At 38.1% G+C, this 17,896-nt stretch overlaps 3 protein-coding genes across 9 annotated transcripts in view; 1 reads left to right on the forward strand and 2 right to left on the reverse strand.

Annotated features, from left to right (window-relative positions):
- Positions 1-17,896, forward strand: part of Dh31-r (Diuretic hormone 31 Receptor) — an 85,348-nt gene that overhangs the window by 31,673 nt on the left and 35,779 nt on the right. Inside the window, exon 1 of one of the 7 annotated variants that reach the window (XM_076388066.1) lies at positions 9,901-10,024. The exons of the other annotated variants lie outside the window; for them this stretch is intronic. The gene's annotated coding sequence lies outside the window, so the exon portion shown is untranslated. Of the gene's footprint in view, positions 1-9,900; positions 10,025-17,896 lie in introns of those variants that run through there. 7 annotated transcript variants of the gene reach the window in all.
- Positions 79-9,439, reverse strand: LOC143184768 (uncharacterized). Its single transcript, XM_076387227.1, has 11 exons — positions 8,502-9,439; positions 6,887-7,306; positions 6,576-6,807; positions 6,131-6,356; positions 5,471-5,747; positions 2,967-3,053; positions 1,730-2,302; positions 1,213-1,629; positions 791-1,022; positions 482-710; positions 79-376 (listed from the first exon to the last, which is right to left on the reverse strand). Exons 1-11 carry the CDS (start codon positions 8,901-8,903, stop codon positions 79-81), a joined length of 3,393 nt encoding a protein of 1,130 aa, XP_076243342.1. The 5' UTR covers positions 8,904-9,439.
- LOC143184769 (UDP-glucosyltransferase 2-like) lies at positions 10,062-17,882 on the reverse strand. Its single transcript, XM_076387228.1, is given in 10 exon segments — positions 10,062-11,183; positions 11,344-11,569; positions 11,660-11,891; positions 11,998-12,420; positions 12,799-13,230; positions 16,869-17,152; positions 17,196-17,259; positions 17,372-17,520; positions 17,523-17,775; positions 17,874-17,882. Coding segments are annotated over 10 exon segments (2,349 nt in total). The 3' UTR covers positions 10,062-10,906.

The raw sequence follows: 17,896 nt of genomic DNA on the forward strand, positions 1-17,896 counted from the left end.
AAGTAGGTATTCTCATTTAAAAAACTCATACACAGGTACACCTTCACTTACTCGCATACGCGCACATATAAAAACTACTTATTTATTCTTCTTTGAATCCGACGATTTGCCACCCTTCTTCGGGCATGACTTGCAACTGAGCAGTCGATTCTTCAACTTTCGAAGGACGAAAATCACAGCATAAAGCACTATCGCAACACATGCGAGTATAAAACCATAAACGTCTAAGAGATTCAGTTGCCACCAGTTGAGATGAACGGCTGGTGACTGCAGGATGTTTCCGTACTTTGCGACGTACTCTATCCAATAAATTGCCGTATCTATTGGGCTCATTGGTCTTTCCTTGTACAAGGCCGACAATTTCTTAATGTTTGTTCTGAAAATTCGCAATTCGTAGCTTTAGTATAATGCAAGTGGTCTTGTACTTTCTAATTGAATCGGTGATTTGGAGAACAGTATAAGTGTAATATTCGATACGTACCGATACGTATCATCATACAAAATTTGGTTAATCGCGTAGCCCAATGTCTCGTCTGTGACATTCTCCACTGAACCGAGTGATACAGTGATTTTCTTATTGGCAGCTACCTTTACATTAGCAGGCTGATCACCGAAAAGGGGGATACCAATCATGGGAATCCCAAAGTAGATAGCTTCTATAGTACTCATAAGACCGCCGTGGGTTATGAAACCTTTCGTGTTCTTGTGTTCTGAAATTTTCGAAAGAAGAAATATTTAGGATTATACAGTAACAGTAGCAATGTGATGAAGAGAAAAATCAATTACTCACTGAATACAGCTACTTGAGGGAACCATGACTGAATCATGACGTTCTTCGGCAGTCCCGGAACTAGATCCTCTTTTTTCGCTACCTTCATCAGCACTCTGACTGGTGCAATCTTCTCGAAGACTCTGTAGAAAGTTTGAAGCAGGGGTTTAGGGAACGTCTCGATCCTCATCATCGACCCGAACGTGAACAGGATGCAGCCATCAGTGCTCTCATCCAGCCATTTTTTCAATTCCTGTAGAATCAAAGAATGATCACTTACTAACTAATAAGATACTGATCAAAATTCTTGTACCGAGCTTTCGAAACATTCCAAATAATCTGAATTAGATCGCTAGTCTAATCTAGTCCTAGTATCAGGATCATCGATTGAACGAATAGTCTCAGCACTCCCAACAAAAATACCCTCGTGGAGATCTGCTTACCGGTGAAAGTGGATCCGATTCCTCCGAGACGTGCAGACCGCCAACTTCGATGAGCCCCGGTGTTAATGGTTTAATTCCATTTATACTGTGATGCGAGTTAATCAGAATTGCAGCCAAATCTTTGTGCAACTCGTCGAATGTTGCCTCGATGCCGAAATTATCCTTCATCACTTTATGCTGCTGTTCCGTGTAGTAGTTGATTTGAGTAGTGATGAACGTCGTTAAGATGGTATTATGCAGCCTCTGCCAGAAGGTCATCCGTGGTTCGTAGGAGCTGAATAAAGATGGCATGTAAGCAGTGTTCAGCGGACTTCCTACCTTGCTGTACAGCCAGTCGTGAAAGTTACAGGTGATTACGCCAATCATGGGGACGTTCAGGTGGCGACCGAATCCGAGGTAGCAAGGCGCTAGAAACAGCTGAAAAATGTGTTACGAATTTTTGCCATTTTTTTCTATCTTCTAGGATGAACTGTATATTTGACAGCCTTTAGTGTAAGATATTCGTTAGTTTTCTTACCTCTAGGATGACGAGGTCATAAGGTGGATCTTTGGGAGGGTTCTTGATCAGTTGTTGGATTTGTGGCTGACTCAGCAATTCACAAGTAATGCTGCCAGCCTTGTGCACTAAGTTGTGCATATTTATATTGTTTAGTTGGCCCTTTATTGACGCGTTGAGATTGTTCATCACCGGTTCCAGAGTCCCTTGCAGGGAGATATCTGTATAATTTGGCATCGGTTTCTTTCGAGGGAAATGCGTGATAACGTCCACGTGATGGCCTCGTTTCGCCAAGCTGGTCATTAAACTGTCCGCCATGACCCAATGACTCTTTCCATTAAGTGGAAACACGCCGAGAATTCGTAAGCTATTTGTTAATTGACAGCAAACCAGAGCTGCCAGAAGGGTTGGTAAAAGTCTCATCCTGACGATAATTATTTCGAAGAAATTGCACTTTAAATTATAGATTTCAATTGTCTTCAGATAAGTGGTCCAGTTTCTCTTTGTTCGCCAGGACTTCCTACACTTTGTACATACGCAAGTTGATGCGACAGTAAACTCCTGAATGAGCAGAAACTGCTTTTGAATCGAAACCTGGAAGTAGTGGGGCTATCGTTATTTTATGGAGTAGTATATTTTTCAGTTACTGATAAGCTTCCATTCTGTAGCTGATACATGTAATATTGATTCATGTAATTCGAGGAATCAAGTTTATCAGACACATCAAACGTCGCGATGACAAAGTAGCTAGATTTACATTTTATTATCAGGAATTATGTTTATGGTAAAACATAAATTAGATGACTAACATTGCAAATAATGGAAGTAATGAACTCAGTACATTTCAGATTATTTATACGAGTTATGTGGAACGCGATAGATAGGTGATTCGTACTTTTCTCAGTTGATAACACTAGATAACACTTGCATAATCTACTATTTCTTGTGATACTAGAAAACATTAATCTATAATCGCAGTGGTATACTTTAATTTCGCAATGTTATGACTAAAAAATTTTAGACTTAACCTTTAAGTGGTATGCTTAGGTCACAGCATTTATGCTATTCTAATTTTAATATTAGTCATGTTCTATACAGTTTTATAAAAATCAATTAATGTCTCTGTCATACCTCACGCAATTGTTTATCTTCGTCAACATTGTATGCAGCGAGGGTACAATGCCCACATGACTTATGATCCACAAAATTCGACAGTATAACGAAATCTAATTCAAAACGTAAAATAAATGACGCTTACTCTTACTAAATTAACGAATAACTTGAAACAGGCTGCAGTAGCGGAAGGCACTCGCTCAATGCTGCTTTCGTCGAAGACTGGAGCGAACTAATCTCACAATTCAGTTGCCAAGCTATGTCGTAGAGTCTATTTATGTGATGGTAGGAGAAGCGAGCTAGATGGATTCGATTTCGAGGTTTTCGACTTGGCCTTTTTTCGCAGAATTCAATCGTTTCTCAAATTTTGCATTTCAAAATGAACAATTCTTTCGATTCGAGTTCATCAACCCGTTCCTTTTCCTAGTGGAATTTTTTGCTCTTCAATAAAATAGCAATGACTGGCAAAAAAGATTTTAATTGATGTCTTAATTGTTGTTCAGAGAGTAAAATTTCTATCATAGGGAGTAAAACGAAGGATTTGTTTGACGAAGCTGTCGTACAGAATTGATGTTCGAAAATTGGAAAATGAAAATATGTAACTTATGTTGCTTTGCCCTACGACCACAAAATATAAGTTCTCTCCTTTTCGAGATGGGATATGGACACAGGGGAACGAAGTGAAGCGATGAAAACTCGAGATTAAATTGGATTCCACGGGTTACGTGAAGTACAGTTATTCTCAAACATCATTTTCGGGTTTTATTTTCGTGGAGCTCGAAAGATGAAAAATTTCGAAACGTCGAAATACCCTGCAGTGAAACTTTGTGGGTGTATAAGGGGAAATGATAAAATTATCGAAATAATTGAATGGAATTGAGAGACACGAGAAATAAATTCTATTTTTGACGCAGGAAAAGAAATGGTCAATCCTTGACTGACTCCAAACCGGTTTCTGTCATGAGAATGTCCCAAAAATTTAGGCCTTCCTCTCTCCGCACGGTAATTTATTATAACTCAATCTTACCCATCGTAAGTAAGTTGTATTTGACACTAAACTGGAGCCTTGGAAAAAATTTGCACTGCTACAAATTCCATTCTAGTGGCCCTATTTCCCTATTCAGATTTGTTTGTTTTTTCAATCAAAATTTCGCTCCAGATTTTCATCCCTTATCGAATCGTGCTATCCGTCACGTTGCACCTTGTATATTCTCTCACATGATTGACACATAGGTTGATGGATAGTCGCCGCGTACGTAGAACGCAGATTCCTAATACAAGGCCAGATCTATTGCATGAGCAAGCACCGACGCAGATACGAGCTGTTGGTGTATGTGTAGAAATTCATCACGATTGGCCTCTCGAGTGTCCCCTTAATACCGTACGTTACATGTGTTTATCGGTAAAATTGATTATTAGTTCAATATAAAAAAATATTGATAAAAACACACACCTTGTCGCTACTTGAAACATGTCAAGCATCTATTGTGAACATAGTGATACAATATACGATCATTGTCTCGGTAATAATCTCGTCATTAATAAGTGATTACTGCTTTAGTCGCGATTGCGTAAATTGTGAAAATCCTTCAAGTCATATTTACGATGATTACAATTTTTCAAATTGAATTTTAACAGGTAAAAATGAACATTTGAAAAATTAAAGATGAAATAATTAATGAGCACCAAAATTTCTGACGGGAGCAAATTAATTTGATATTTTAGGAGGTTGTTAGTGCTAATGCTCCAGAGTCTGACAATCGCGAGTGACTCTGTAGTTTGTCGTTCAGTGATGTAATTCCTGACCATGTTTGCGGTCAGGAAGACCAGAAATTCCTCTAAAAGGCAAGTAATTCTGCAGATAGCTTGTGTTACATCAGCAATCTGCACGCTCGAACGTTTGACGTGTTACTAATAACGCGAATTTGTGACGTCGAAGTTCCTCTGATGGCGTTTCAATGCAGATCTTTCAAGTGTATGATTTGTTGCGAGAAAACTGGTTACGCACTGGAAATCAACGTTTAATAGCTCATTTGAAAGTTAAAATCAGGAGAAACAATGTTGCCTTGCTGTGAAGTTTTCTTCGTGAACATTTTTATAGATTACTTCACAGAAAATTAAAAAAAAAAGTAGAGAAACTGTTACATCGTCGCTTTATAGAAATAAATTTTTCCAAACTTGCGCGTTAACGTTGATTTTTCGCGTTCCTCGCGACATGCGTCAGGACCAACAGTCAGGGACTGTTCTGATGGTCTGTCCAATCCAGAAAATTCGTGGTTGCGCGGTAAATTGTATCGAAAAGTATTTTGTATCGTGTGAGCTTTAATGGTACCTCGAATTTTCGCTCGTTGACGAACTCTGTTCTCAATATTAGCAACGCAATTTTAGGTTTTTCTTCATTTTGTTATTTTGTCCTCAGTTTAGTGAATAAAAATAACAAAAATATAGAATTATATTACCTTACTTAATTATATAAATTAAATTAGATATATCAGTCAACAATTGACTCATTTAACAAGCAATTAAATTTAAGTGAAAATTTCAATAATGCATTATTCTGTGTTTTTGATTATACTTGTTTTATAATATCGACACTGATATTATCGATATCTTATAAATTAAAATATCTACTAATAGTTTGCTGTGTTAAGAAAGCTTCTTCTTAACAGAAACGTCATGGCTCGAGTCCACTAGATTATACAGGTACCGTAGAATGACGATCAAGAGATAGACTGCAAGAACGCTAGCCAGGAGAAGGAACGCGAGAACGTCCAATAGCTCTATTTGCCACCATCTCAGATCCATCGCTGGTGACCTGAGCGCATCTGCTCCGTGTCTGACAATGTATTCAGTCCAATAAATGGCAGTGTCTAAAGCGCTTAGAGGTCGGTCTAGGAACTTCCTGGATATCTTCTTCGCCGTCTCCCTGAAACAGACGACCATATTTTGTGTATTTAGGTTTCATGGTCAGTCGACTTCGCATGTTTGATTTTAAGTCGGTAATTGGGAGTTTCTAAATTTCTAAATGGATTTCTAAATCTCTTGGTCGTAGTGGCTTAAACACATTCGTGTTAGGTAGTAGTTTCTACTTAGTGGAGATGCAAAGTGGTACTAAGTGGTAATTAACGAGTGTTCTAATTGTGACTATATCTTCATGGATCATGAAAGAAGCTTAGTAATCTTGACAACTTGAAACAACTAATAATAATAGGATAATAACAGAGGTAGCGATGTAACTTTTATGCAATAGCTAGATATAGTACACATCACAATTACAACACTTTTTACATATTTATTTGAGAAATTTACCTGTATTTAGTGTCATGCAATATGGCACGCAAAGCCTCATCCATTTTCGCCTCGGTTAGAGTGTCAACATCTAATCCTATCGCAATATTGTGTCGTGCGTAGGTGGCAATATTGATAAATTGATCAGCAAACAATGGAATACCAATCATAGGGACGCCATAATGAATCGCCTCCTGGGTTCCCATGAGACCACCGTGGGTAATGAATGCTCTTATGTTTGGGTGCTCTGCGGTAACAGATTTTTTATCATTTCAAGCTTATCTTATTAATTTGCAATAAGCTTCGCGAATTTCATTAATCCCTTCATTTTCTTTTCTGCTCATTGAATGATAAGCGGCACAAGAGGTAAAAAGCCGAGTGATCTCCATAAATCAGTCATTTTTTTCGTTTTAAATACATTTTTCGATTCTTGGAAATGGATTCTTTAGTTAATTATTCGACTTACTCAGAACTTTAACTTGGGGCATCCATGGTAAAATGTGAATATTCTTGGGTAAACCAGGTGGTAGTTCACTGGCATTCGGTATTTTCATCAGCACTCGAACTGGTGCTATCTTTCCCAGAGAATTATAAAATATGTCGAGATACTTTCTCGGGAACGATTCGATTTTCACCATCGAGCCGAAAGAGAAGAAAATGAAGCCGCTTGTGCTCTCATTCATCCATTTCTCCAAGCTCTGAAAAAAGTCACTATAGTAAGCCCAGCTTCTAAAATGAAATTTCACCTATTCTGAAAAATCGAAGGAAAATAATTACAGCAGGTAGCTGGATTCCCTCATCGTGCACGTGCAATCCTCCAACTTCGACGAGTGCAGGCGTGGTCGGTCTTATCCCGTTTAGCGACATGTGACTATTGACAAGGATCATCGAGACACTGTTCTCCAGCTCTCTGATGCTTGGCATGTTAGGGTCTACGTATTTCCTCACTAACTCAGTTTGCTCGTCCGAAGCATAATTGAAGTACAGCTTGCTGCACAGCGTGTGCAGAAAGTTGTACGTCCTTTGCCAAAAGTTCATGCGATTCGGGAAGGGAAGGAGAAGGTTCGGCACGATAGCCAAGTTTTCTGGATTGGCGATCATATCGTTGCTCCATGGATAGATGGCCGATGAACTTACTCCTATTATTGGTACTTTCAGTACGTGACCGATGGCTGCGAAGCAGTGTGCGCCGAATATCTGAAAACAATTGTCTGGTCACTACCCTTACGAGCATCTTTTAGAATATTATCTTTCGTCTTCTTATCGCAAGCAAAACTTAGATATTTTCTAATAGACGTTATCGCTGTAATATAGATCTTCCTGTCTGTTGCATAAACAATGATTTTTCATTTCAGCTTGCGTACAGATATTATTGTCACTTCATACTATCTATCTGCTGTTAATATCGTCACGGCAGAGACTATAGCTAATGACGACATTGTTTTTCGCGTGCTCTGTCATCCTCTGATAAGTTCTTATCGACGGCAATTTCGTACATACTAATCTAGAAATAATGCAAGGAATATTGTTGTGAAACAAGTGACAAGTTAAAATATATCGCACGTGGCATTCTTATCGTGAGAAAGATAAAAGTTAATCAACCAATGAAAAGGTTATGATCTTCCAACATATGCTGTAAGCACATCATTAAATGAAAAATCATTGAACTTCGAGATTAGTATTTCTTAAGTTACGTGATAATGAATATCATTAAAAATGATTTGAACTGGAAGATGAATGAAAAAGAGGCGAATCAGCATCAAAATTAGTACTTTAACGCCGTCTCTCAGAGTATAGATGTGCTCCAATTTGTCGTTGAAACGACTCCTTGTCCGTGTTTCACGATATGTATATATGACACGTGTGCGTTGTTAAGTCACGTCACAGAAAATTCTATGTATATATGTATATATATATAAAGTGTCCCTATTCAATTTGTCCAGCGAGAAACACGGTGAAGTGAACGTAATGACACCCTGCACATTTAGCACTTTGACTGGGGAAGCTGTAGACTTTGAGAAAAAATTCTCGTGCAGCTTTTTCGGTGAATATTTTATATCGTGAATTTTTTCTGATCCACAAATACGTTAACAAACAATTTTTTCTACATTCTGTTGGTGAACTTGATTAACTCAAATTTTCTTATACTGAACTGATAGTGACAGTGGCAGTCTAAACATAAACCTCACACATAAGAAGCAATAATAGCAATGTGTATTTCGAAGCGTAAGACTATTCCGGCGAGCAGCCAAGTATTCACTTTAAATTAAACAACCGCGTACTTGAGAAATAAAATTCTCATCTATTTCCATGGAACGATTATGAATTTATCATTTATCATTCAATTTATTGATTTATTGGACCACAAGTCTATTGAGAGAAGAATCAGTACCTCAATCAGAATCACATCATAAGGTGGATCTTTAGGTGGATTCCGTAGCAGCTCTTGCATCTCTGGGTGAGCTAGATGCTCGCAAATATCGTTTCCTGCCATCGTAGCTACAGCATAGGCTACCGATTTTCCTACCATCGCATGCATACCATCGTATGTCATATTATTTATAAACTGTACAGGTGTCTTGATCGTAATCAGATCTGTATAATTCGGGTGAGGTTTCTTCAGTGGAAATGTGCTTATCACGTCCACTTGGTGGCCTTTCCTAGCCAGGCCCTTCATTAGATGCTCGAACATTATAAAATGACTCTTTCCTTGGAAAGGAAATACGCCCAGTATTCGATATCCCTGACACACTGACAGTGCTACACAGAGAAGGATCACGCGTAGCACCCTCATCTTCGAATCTACCTTTTCACTATATTTTTAATTTAACATGGGCCAAATACACCGTTACAAACGCACAGAGTCACGGTTCTATCTCTCTTAATTTCCAGAACGTTGTTAATTTCCAAAAGAGGAAACGTTCATCCAGATAGATCCCGAGTTCTTCGTTAGGGGAGTGATCGATGTTCTTATCGCAGAATCGACGACTTGCTCTACACTGTTCAACTGATTTAGCTCTGAACAACTTCCAGGTCTCTGTTCGACTGGTGGTCAACGGAATCTTTCTGCTATGTTACGAAGTACTTCGAGTCTCACAGTCACATTGAGCATAGAGCTACTCAGAGTTTTCTAGATAAATTTGCCCTTCCCGTACTTGATCCGATGATAGGCTACCCGCTCGGACGATATGTAGCGACTAGTCACAGCAACGTTCATTCGTATCGTTGAACGTTTGATACTCCCTGTCAGTGGCAAGCACTAATGAATGGATACTCTGCCTTCGTTCTTTGAGATTCGATGTTCTCTAGATATAGCTATCGAAACGCTTATATCGGTGGATCGAGTCTGACTATCGTGTTTCAACATTTCCTAGACGTTTATGTGACGTTTTGGATGGCATTACTTGCGAACTTGCAGTACAGCATTAAGCTACGCTGTACCTATGTGTTTAAGTTGCCTGACGAGTATGAAAAGCGATTTCATAAATATTGGTTTCAGGCCAAAATGCGATGAAATGTTGTAATCATTTTTCCGGAATACTGGCTGTGAATCGTGAATACAATTCTGTTTAGTAAATAATCTGGTTCGGTGTTTATTGTTCCTGTTTGTACACGTTCCCAGTATATGAGTTTGTCCACAGAGCTTGTGACGTTCAGGAAAAGCAAAATGTACACACATGGCCAATGAATTATGCTAATTTTCACTTCCCTCATCCTTTGCCCCTCAAAGTCAATCTACCCTGCAATTTCGAATCAGTTGCGTTTTGGACTCCAGACCAGTCGGTTGTAGTCTAAAGTGTTTAAGGTCTTTTGAGACTAAGGGTAGCAGAGTGGTAGTGTCATCGTGAATAGTCAGTGTTTTACACGTTAACTACAGTTGCACTTGTACTACACAACCGAGGGTTTTAATAGAAGGTAGGAAGGTAAACGGGAAAATAAGTTGTTCTCAAAATTCAGAAGTAGATAATCTTTTAATGAGAGTGAAGTAGTTGCAATTTCGAGAGCGCTTGTCGACGGGGAATTTAGCAGAGAATATTTTTTATTGTACTTTAATTATCGATATGCTCGCTGTTTCTTTCAGTATTTCAGTATTAAATAGAATATTTAAGCATTTCAAACGAAGAACCCTACAACCTCACACGAATTTCTCTGAATTGAATCTACAGAATTAATGACTTCAGAAATTCCTCCGATTCTCATTATCTGTCGCTTTTTAATAATCCCGCCTTCTATTTCCAATTAAGAGAGTCGCATCAACGGTTTTAAGTCGTAAAAGCTCTTATCGGCCACTTTTATTTCGCTTCGATATTTCGATCGAACATAGCAAGGGGAGAGGAACGTTTTCTCCCTTGTTTTAATCAAACCCCCTTAAATCTTTTCGCTTAATAATCGATAGAAACGTGTCGATTACTATTTTAAATGTGAAGCAGCTGAAAGGCTTACGAGAAGGGTTTGATTTATGAGAGTCAAAGCGTGAAAGTTTCTGTTTCCACTGACAAAAAGTTCTCTTCCCTGAATCTTTCCTATTCTTTCGCTGAATTTTGAAATGGAAAATTATATTTCCATGTTAAGCTATTTACATACACTTTTTGCAGTAATTATCTATTTGCTAAATATAAATAAAAACATATAAATATGTATACAAATGAACACATACAATCACCGGACAGACTTTTGCAGATGAAACAGAAAATTGAAAATAGAAGTCTTTGCTTTTTGACGATAGCTTTCTCCTCATCAAATATGTACCTCGAAAGCGACACAGCTGTTGAATTACCTAATTATTTCTCATTCGCTTCACTCCAATTTCTTTTTGTACTTAGCACTATCCCCACGAATTTGCTTAAGTACCATTTTAATTAACACTATTAATAAACCGATGGCGAATGCAGCACAGGCTATTAGGAAAACTATAACATCGACTAAACACGCTTTCCACCATGGCATATCTACGAGTGGTGACCTCAAAACATCTGGTCCATATTTAATAACGTATTCAATCCAGAAGATGGCGGTATCCAGTGGGGCCAGTGGTCGATCCCTAAACAACCTGGACATCTTTTTCGCAGATTCCCTGGAAAATAAAATAGTTTTAAAATACTCTTCACGATACAAATTAAAATAGTGGTTTGTTCAGGTCTAGAGAGGAGGCATCATTTCAGAGGATTTGTTCTTCTTTGAAATGCACGAATATTGTAGTGGAATTTGGATTAATAAAAAAAAAGAGTACTTACTTATATTGCGGATTGTGTAAGACAGCATTCAGCGCAGCATCCATAGTTTGTTCATTAATATTGTCGATGTTTAGTAAGTACGCCATTTTTCTTCGAACCAAAATTTGCATATTTCTAGGTTGGTCTGCGAAGACTGGTATTCCTATTATAGGAACACCATAGTAGATAGCTTCTTGGGTTCCCATGAGACCACCGTGCGTTATGAACACACGAGTGTTTTTATGGCCTGCGAGAATTCATAAGATTCTTTCTTCATATGTTTTTTCGTGTCTTTTAGGATTAGTGTTTGCATGTAGGAACTTAGTTATTTACGTACCCAGTACTACTAACTGCGGTATCCAGGATGACGTAATCATGTTCTGAGGCATGCCAGGTGGTAATTTGGCAGGGTTGGCAGACTTCATCAACACTTTGATTGGTGCAAGCTTCGCGAACGATGAGTATAAACCTAGAATCGTTTTATTTGGCAATGTCTCAATGTTCATCATCGAACCCAGGGTAAAGTACACCAGTCCATGATCTGCAGAATCCAACCAATTCTGCAACTCCTAATTTACAAAACAAGAACGATAATATATTTAGTGCTTTTCCTATTCTTCTTGTTCAAAACGTATATACATGTATTATATTAGAAATTAAGTATTTTGAACTCACTGGATCTAGTTTCGTTTCAGTTTCAGGCTGGATATGCAACCCAGCGACTTCTACAATGCCTGGTACCATTGGTCTACTTCCATACAAACTATGGTGTCCATTTGTCAGAGTTAAAGATACTTTTCTTTCCAATTCTCGAACGTCGGGTATATCCTGACCCAGATATTTTCTCATGATCTCAGTCTGTCGATTCGTGTAATAATAAAAGAATTGTATTTCCCTGTTGATCAGCACGAAATTCCACAAACGATCGAAAAAAGTGTCCAGCGTGGATTTTGGGAACGGCATTCCTGGGATGAACGCGTAATTTAGGGGGCTGCCCATAAAATCATGAATAACAGATTTGTCTATATTGGTCACTATGATCGCCACTGGCACTTTCAGGAATGGACCGAATCCCAAGTTGCAAGCTGACCCAAAGTACTGAAACCAAAACGGGTTACTTTAGTTGCTGGATATTAGGTTTCACTGGTAACCTAGAGTTTGATGATAATTTTCTTCGTCATGAGCCAGGACATTTAATAGCAATTTTGGGAAAATTCAGATTTTGCTTTTCGAACTATTACGATATCAGATTTTTATTATTTATTTGTGGATAAAGAGTTTAATGCTTTATTCGTGTCTAAAATTGATACTATCCATTGCAAAGATAAGATGATGTAACAGGTAAGTTTGAGTGTAAGCGAAAGCATTAAGATAAGATAGCTTTTTACGCAAATTTGGATGTTAATTACATTTGAAAACTTTTATTTTTACATATTTAAAAATTTGAAATTATGAAATTTTAAATAGTAGAATTACCTCAGTTATTACAAGATCGTACGGTGGATCGTTGGGAGGGTTTCTAATAAACTTCATCATTTTTTCGTGGCCCATTATTTCACAAATCTCGTTGCCGAATGTCGTAGAAAGGACATAGACTCCGTCCACCGCGAATTCCTTTCCGTATTTTACCGTAACGTTGTTCACAATTTTCCGCCGAGTTCCGGTTAAGTCGACGATGTCTGTGTAATTAGCGATCGGTTCTTTTCTTGGATAGTGGCTGATCATGTCGATTTGGTGTCCCTTTTTCGCTAATCCTTGACACAGAACTTCGGGCATCAGGAAATGACTCTTTCCTTCGTACGGAAAGAAACAGAGGATTCTGTAAGCCTCAATGGATGGCGTGCAAAAAACGAACGCCAGAAGGATCAATATGTTTAGGGATTTCATCTTTTTTTCTTCTCTTGGTATCTGTAAAAATCACTTTTTAATTTGATTTTTATTTGGTCCAAATTTTGAAGAAAACAGTTTATCGATACGATTTAAGTTGTTTCGAATTTCTGTTATTAAGCCACGAAAGATATCACATTTCAAATTCACGTTCTGAGGAAATTCACCTTTGCTATCGCACAAGCAGATGCTCACAATTCACGAAACGTACTGATGATTTCGACACAAATCTGGCAGGAATTGTTAATCAGGCAAATACTCTTACGTATTCTCCAATGATCGAATTCCACTTTTTATCAAAGAGACGATAATGATCTACTGTCTGGGGACTGAACGACGACGCGAGTCGTACAATCAGGGCAAGTAGAACATTCACAATACAATTTTTGATGTTTGCCCTTACGAAACTCCGCCAAAAAACATATTTCAGACGATTAGATAACGAATAATCAGACAGACGAGATTTACTTTTTATTTTACTACTGTAAATAGGCATTTGTGGTGTTATGCTAAATTGGGTGCTCGAATAATTGCTTAAAGTGGTCCATGTTCATAGCCTTTTCATTTTCAATTATCTTCTTCTTTACGAATAACGCGAAGGGTTTAATTAAGTTGAAGCAAACTTTAAAATTGCAGTTGTCAACGGCGGAAGTTTCTTAAGTTATGCAACACACTGTGCAAATATTATAACTCTTCTTGAATCATGCATGTGCTATGGCCACACAGGAAACGCGATGTAAATGATATTAGTTCAAATTAATTAAAGATTAATATTATTAAACATTGACAGATTTTCTCCTAAACAAAGAATAGAAAACAGGTGATCAGCAGAATTCACTTCTTGACCGTGAATCGTGTCAGTAGTAATTTACTCATTTACGTAATACCAATTGGTGGTTATACAATGCTTGTCTTTTGAACTGCACTTACATGCATTGCTTGTCTAAGAGAGCTAAAGAACAAGATACAATATTTCAAACATATGTACATTTTCTTGAAAATATTTCCACATTTTTTTTATGAGATAAAATTCGTTAACATTACATTTTTTCGTCTCTATGAATTCTGTTTTTCGCCTCGTTAAAATATTTTCGCAGTACGTTGTTAGGACAGAACAAGGCAGAAGGGCTTAAAAAAAAAAGAACTAGATGTAGATCGGAATCTTCTCTTCGTGTGATTTTGGAGCAAGTGAAACTCTCTCGCTGTTCAAACAGCTCTCGTAAATAATATTTTTCACTTCGTTCAGGTTAATGGAAATATTTCGAATGGCAGAAGTTTTACGGATGCCATAATACGCGCTAACCCAAGTTTTAAAGACATTAGAGCACTGTAAGTTCTTACCTGACTTCAAAACTTCAATAACTCTCCGAGAAATTGTCAAACGGTTATGTATTTTAATAGCATTCAGTTGGCTGACTCTTCGGTTAATCTTTCTTGAACTCCTGATGACTTGTTAAGGTAATTAAAACCATCATTCCATCGTCGACATCTTATTTCGATCTTGATCTACTTCTCTTTATAAGTGGCCGTATCGTTCCCTGAAGATTCCCCTTGTTGCTAATTTTGCAAAAGAATAAGCCACAAATCTTATATAGGTACTGTACAAAAAAATTATGATATAGAAAAATTTTGGGCAAAAATTAGTCAACTTTGACGCAGGATAACTGCGCGAAAAATAGTCGCAGAATCATAATCTTTTTTTTAAATTGAAGCCTGGAATCTGTACTTTAAGATACTGTATCTAGATTTTAAGTCTAATGTAGTTCTATCAGTGGAACCCCTTAAATTGTGAAGGCATGTTTGTCATATTGAAAATTGCAAACTTTGTCGAGATGTACAGACTTGCCAGAATTTTTTTCGCGGATGCCACTTACAGCACCATAAAGCTCGAACCTTCCTCTTTAATTTAAAAAAAAATTCAACTTGCTGCGATTTTTTTTGGCAAAGTTACAGCATTTTAAAGTAGACCTTGCATTTTTACAGTACATCGGATAGAGTCAATATACCACAAAATGCAAGGTCTACTTTAAAGTGCTGTAACTTTGTGAAAAAAAATCGCAGTGACTTGAATTTTTTTTTAAATTAAAGAGGAAGGTTCAATCTTTGAGGTTCTGTAAGTGGCATCTGCAAAAAAAATTCTAGCAAGTCTGTACATCTCGACAAAGTTTGCAATTTTCAATATGACAAACATGCCTTCAAATTTAAGGGGTTACACTGATAGGACTACATTAAACATAAAATCTAGATAGAGTATCTTAAAGTACAGATTCCAGGCTTTAATTTAAAAAAAAGATCATGATTCTGCGACTATTTTTCGCGCAGTTATCCTATGTCAAAGTTTACCAATTTTTGCCCAAAATTTTTCAATTCAGTACACAGCAGTGTCCATTGCATTCATAGGCAGATCGCGAAACAATTTTGATGCTTTCCTCGTGGATACCCTGAAAAATTGAAGCAAAGCTCTGAGTAAGGTATCTATTTTAAAACCCTCTCCAGCTGTCTGGTTTTTTGTGGGCTTTGAGACTATTTTAAAAAAGAAACTCATTGTGAAGTAGTTGCACAATGTCCTTTGTGGAAGAAAAAAAGTTTTTGATAAAAAGTATAATGTGCGTTCCTAACAACTTTAGCACAGTCGTGTTCCTCTACATTGTTCATAGTATACTGAAAAATTCAAATGTCTCGAGGTCAGTAAATATAGCAACGTTTTTCATAACGAAGGCAAAAAATACTGTTTTCTAAAACATCACATGCTCGTAAAATATTTCGAACAAGCTTCGAATCCAAAGAACGAAAATTGAAGTTAACATGAAAAAGGGGAAATCGAAGGGTCCCTCACTTGTACTTGGGGTCATGCAATAAAGCGTCAAGCGCAGCGTCCATGGAGCTCAGAGTGATGTTATCGACGTGTATCAGAATAGCCATATTCTTCTGCACCAAGATGTTCACGTTCTTCGCCTGGTCCCCGAACATAGATATTCCTATCATGGGCACGCCATAATATATCGCTTCTTGGATTCCCCTAAAGGCCACCGTGGGTTATGAATATTCTCGTATTTTTATGTCGTGTGAGAAATACATGTCACAAGCTTTTTTAATGTAGTTCGTTGCGGCTCGTAATTATGCAAGGATGGCTTAATAATGTCTACTAAAACGAATGCTATGTCCGCTTTGAAATTCGTATTTATTTCTTAATCTTATCTAATATGTGCAACTAAACAACAGTTGTGGAAAGGAATACTAGGATGTGCGCATACGGAATCGCAAGTTGTAAATTATATATTCTAATCGAAATGCAGTTTCGAAGAAAAGTGTAGGAAAAATGAAGGGAAAAATAGGTGAATTCTTAGCATATTCAGCACTGCGGTCGGAGGCATCCAAGGCAACGAAAGTACATTCCCAGAAAGACCAGGTGGCAATTTCTACAAGTTGGCGCGCCTCATTAAAACTTTAACTGGCGCCATTTTCGCATACGACGCGTACAGATCCAAGATCCTATCCTCTGGAAGCGTTTCGACGTTTATCAGTGATCCCATGCTGAAATACGACACTCCATGGTCCGCTGAATCTAGCTATGCCTCTAATTCCTAAACCGTGAAATTCAAGAGACACAGATTTCAGAGGTTGTCACGTGTAAATGAAAAACGATGCTCGAAACTTACTGGGCTTAATGTAGATTGGTCGAACTCGACGTGTAACCCCCCAACCTCGACCACAGCTGGAGTAATTGGTCTAATTCCATGAAAACTATGGTGCCCATTTATGAGAGCCAACGACACGTTGTTCTCCAGTTCCCTAACATCTGGTAAATCTCGAGCCAGATATTTTCTCGTCACCTCGGTCTGGTCGGACGTGTAATAACGAAGACGCTGCATCTCCTTGGAATTGATTAGAAAGTTCCATGGACGATCGAAGAACGTGGTTATGGTAGCTTTCACGTAGTAAGCTCTCGAAAATAAAGCATAGTTTATGGTTGTCCATGAAGCTACTGGCATAAGGTGCATCCAGGGAAGATAGTAGGCCAAAGCCAAGATAGCATGGCGAGCCAAAGTACTGTAAACGAGGGAAAAGAAGGCTACGTGAAGCGTAAGTAATGAAGTTGAAGATAAATGAGTGGAGCCATGACCAGACGACGCCAGCTAAGCGTTAAGTCGCGCGTGTTTACCTCAGCGATTACGAGGTTGTAAGGTGGATCATTTGGCGGGTTCCTAATAAACTTTTGCATCCTCTTGCTGGCCACTAAATCGCACAACCTGCCACCGAATTCTGTCGCGATATAATAGGTCGTTGCTTCGTTCGAAGGGCTTTCCCTTCCTTGATAGAAATGCTGTTAACGACGCTTTTCCACGTTCCGCTTAAATCGACGATGTCCGTGTAATTGGTGATCGATTTCTTGGTGGGGAAGTGGCTGATCATGTCGATCCGATGTCCCCTTTTCGCTAATCCCTTACACAGAGCCTTGAACATCCTGAAGTGACTCCTTCCATTGAAGGGGAAGAGGCAAAGAATCTTGTAACTTGTGATCGATAACACAAAAACGGTGGATATTAAGAGAAAAACATCGCCATACTAAACTCGAGTACTAAACAGTGCAAACATGGAACTGATTATGCTCTCTATGCCACTGACTTATATCTCTTGGTGGGAAGGAAAGTAATCTGTTACACAATATACATATGTATATGTTACA

Source organism: Calliopsis andreniformis, chromosome 10 (genome assembly GCF_051401765.1).
Source record: "Calliopsis andreniformis isolate RMS-2024a chromosome 10, iyCalAndr_principal, whole genome shotgun sequence".
In the NCBI taxonomy this organism is placed as follows: domain Eukaryota; kingdom Metazoa; phylum Arthropoda; class Insecta; order Hymenoptera; family Andrenidae; genus Calliopsis; species Calliopsis andreniformis.

Excerpts from the sequence above, each read along its gene's own strand:
- LOC143184768 (XM_076387227.1), bottom strand. The coding sequence starts at position 8,903 with ATGAGGGTGCTACGCGTGATCCTTCTCTGTGTAGCACTGTCAGTGTGT. Across the intron at positions 1,023-1,212 it reads AATCGGATCCACTTTCACCG|GAATTGAAAAAATGGCTGGA; the intron begins GTAAGCAGATCT and ends TTGATTCTACAG. Across the intron at positions 377-481 it reads TTGTATGATGATACGTATCG|AACAAACATTAAGAAATTGT; the intron begins GTACGTATCGAA and ends GCGAATTTTCAG.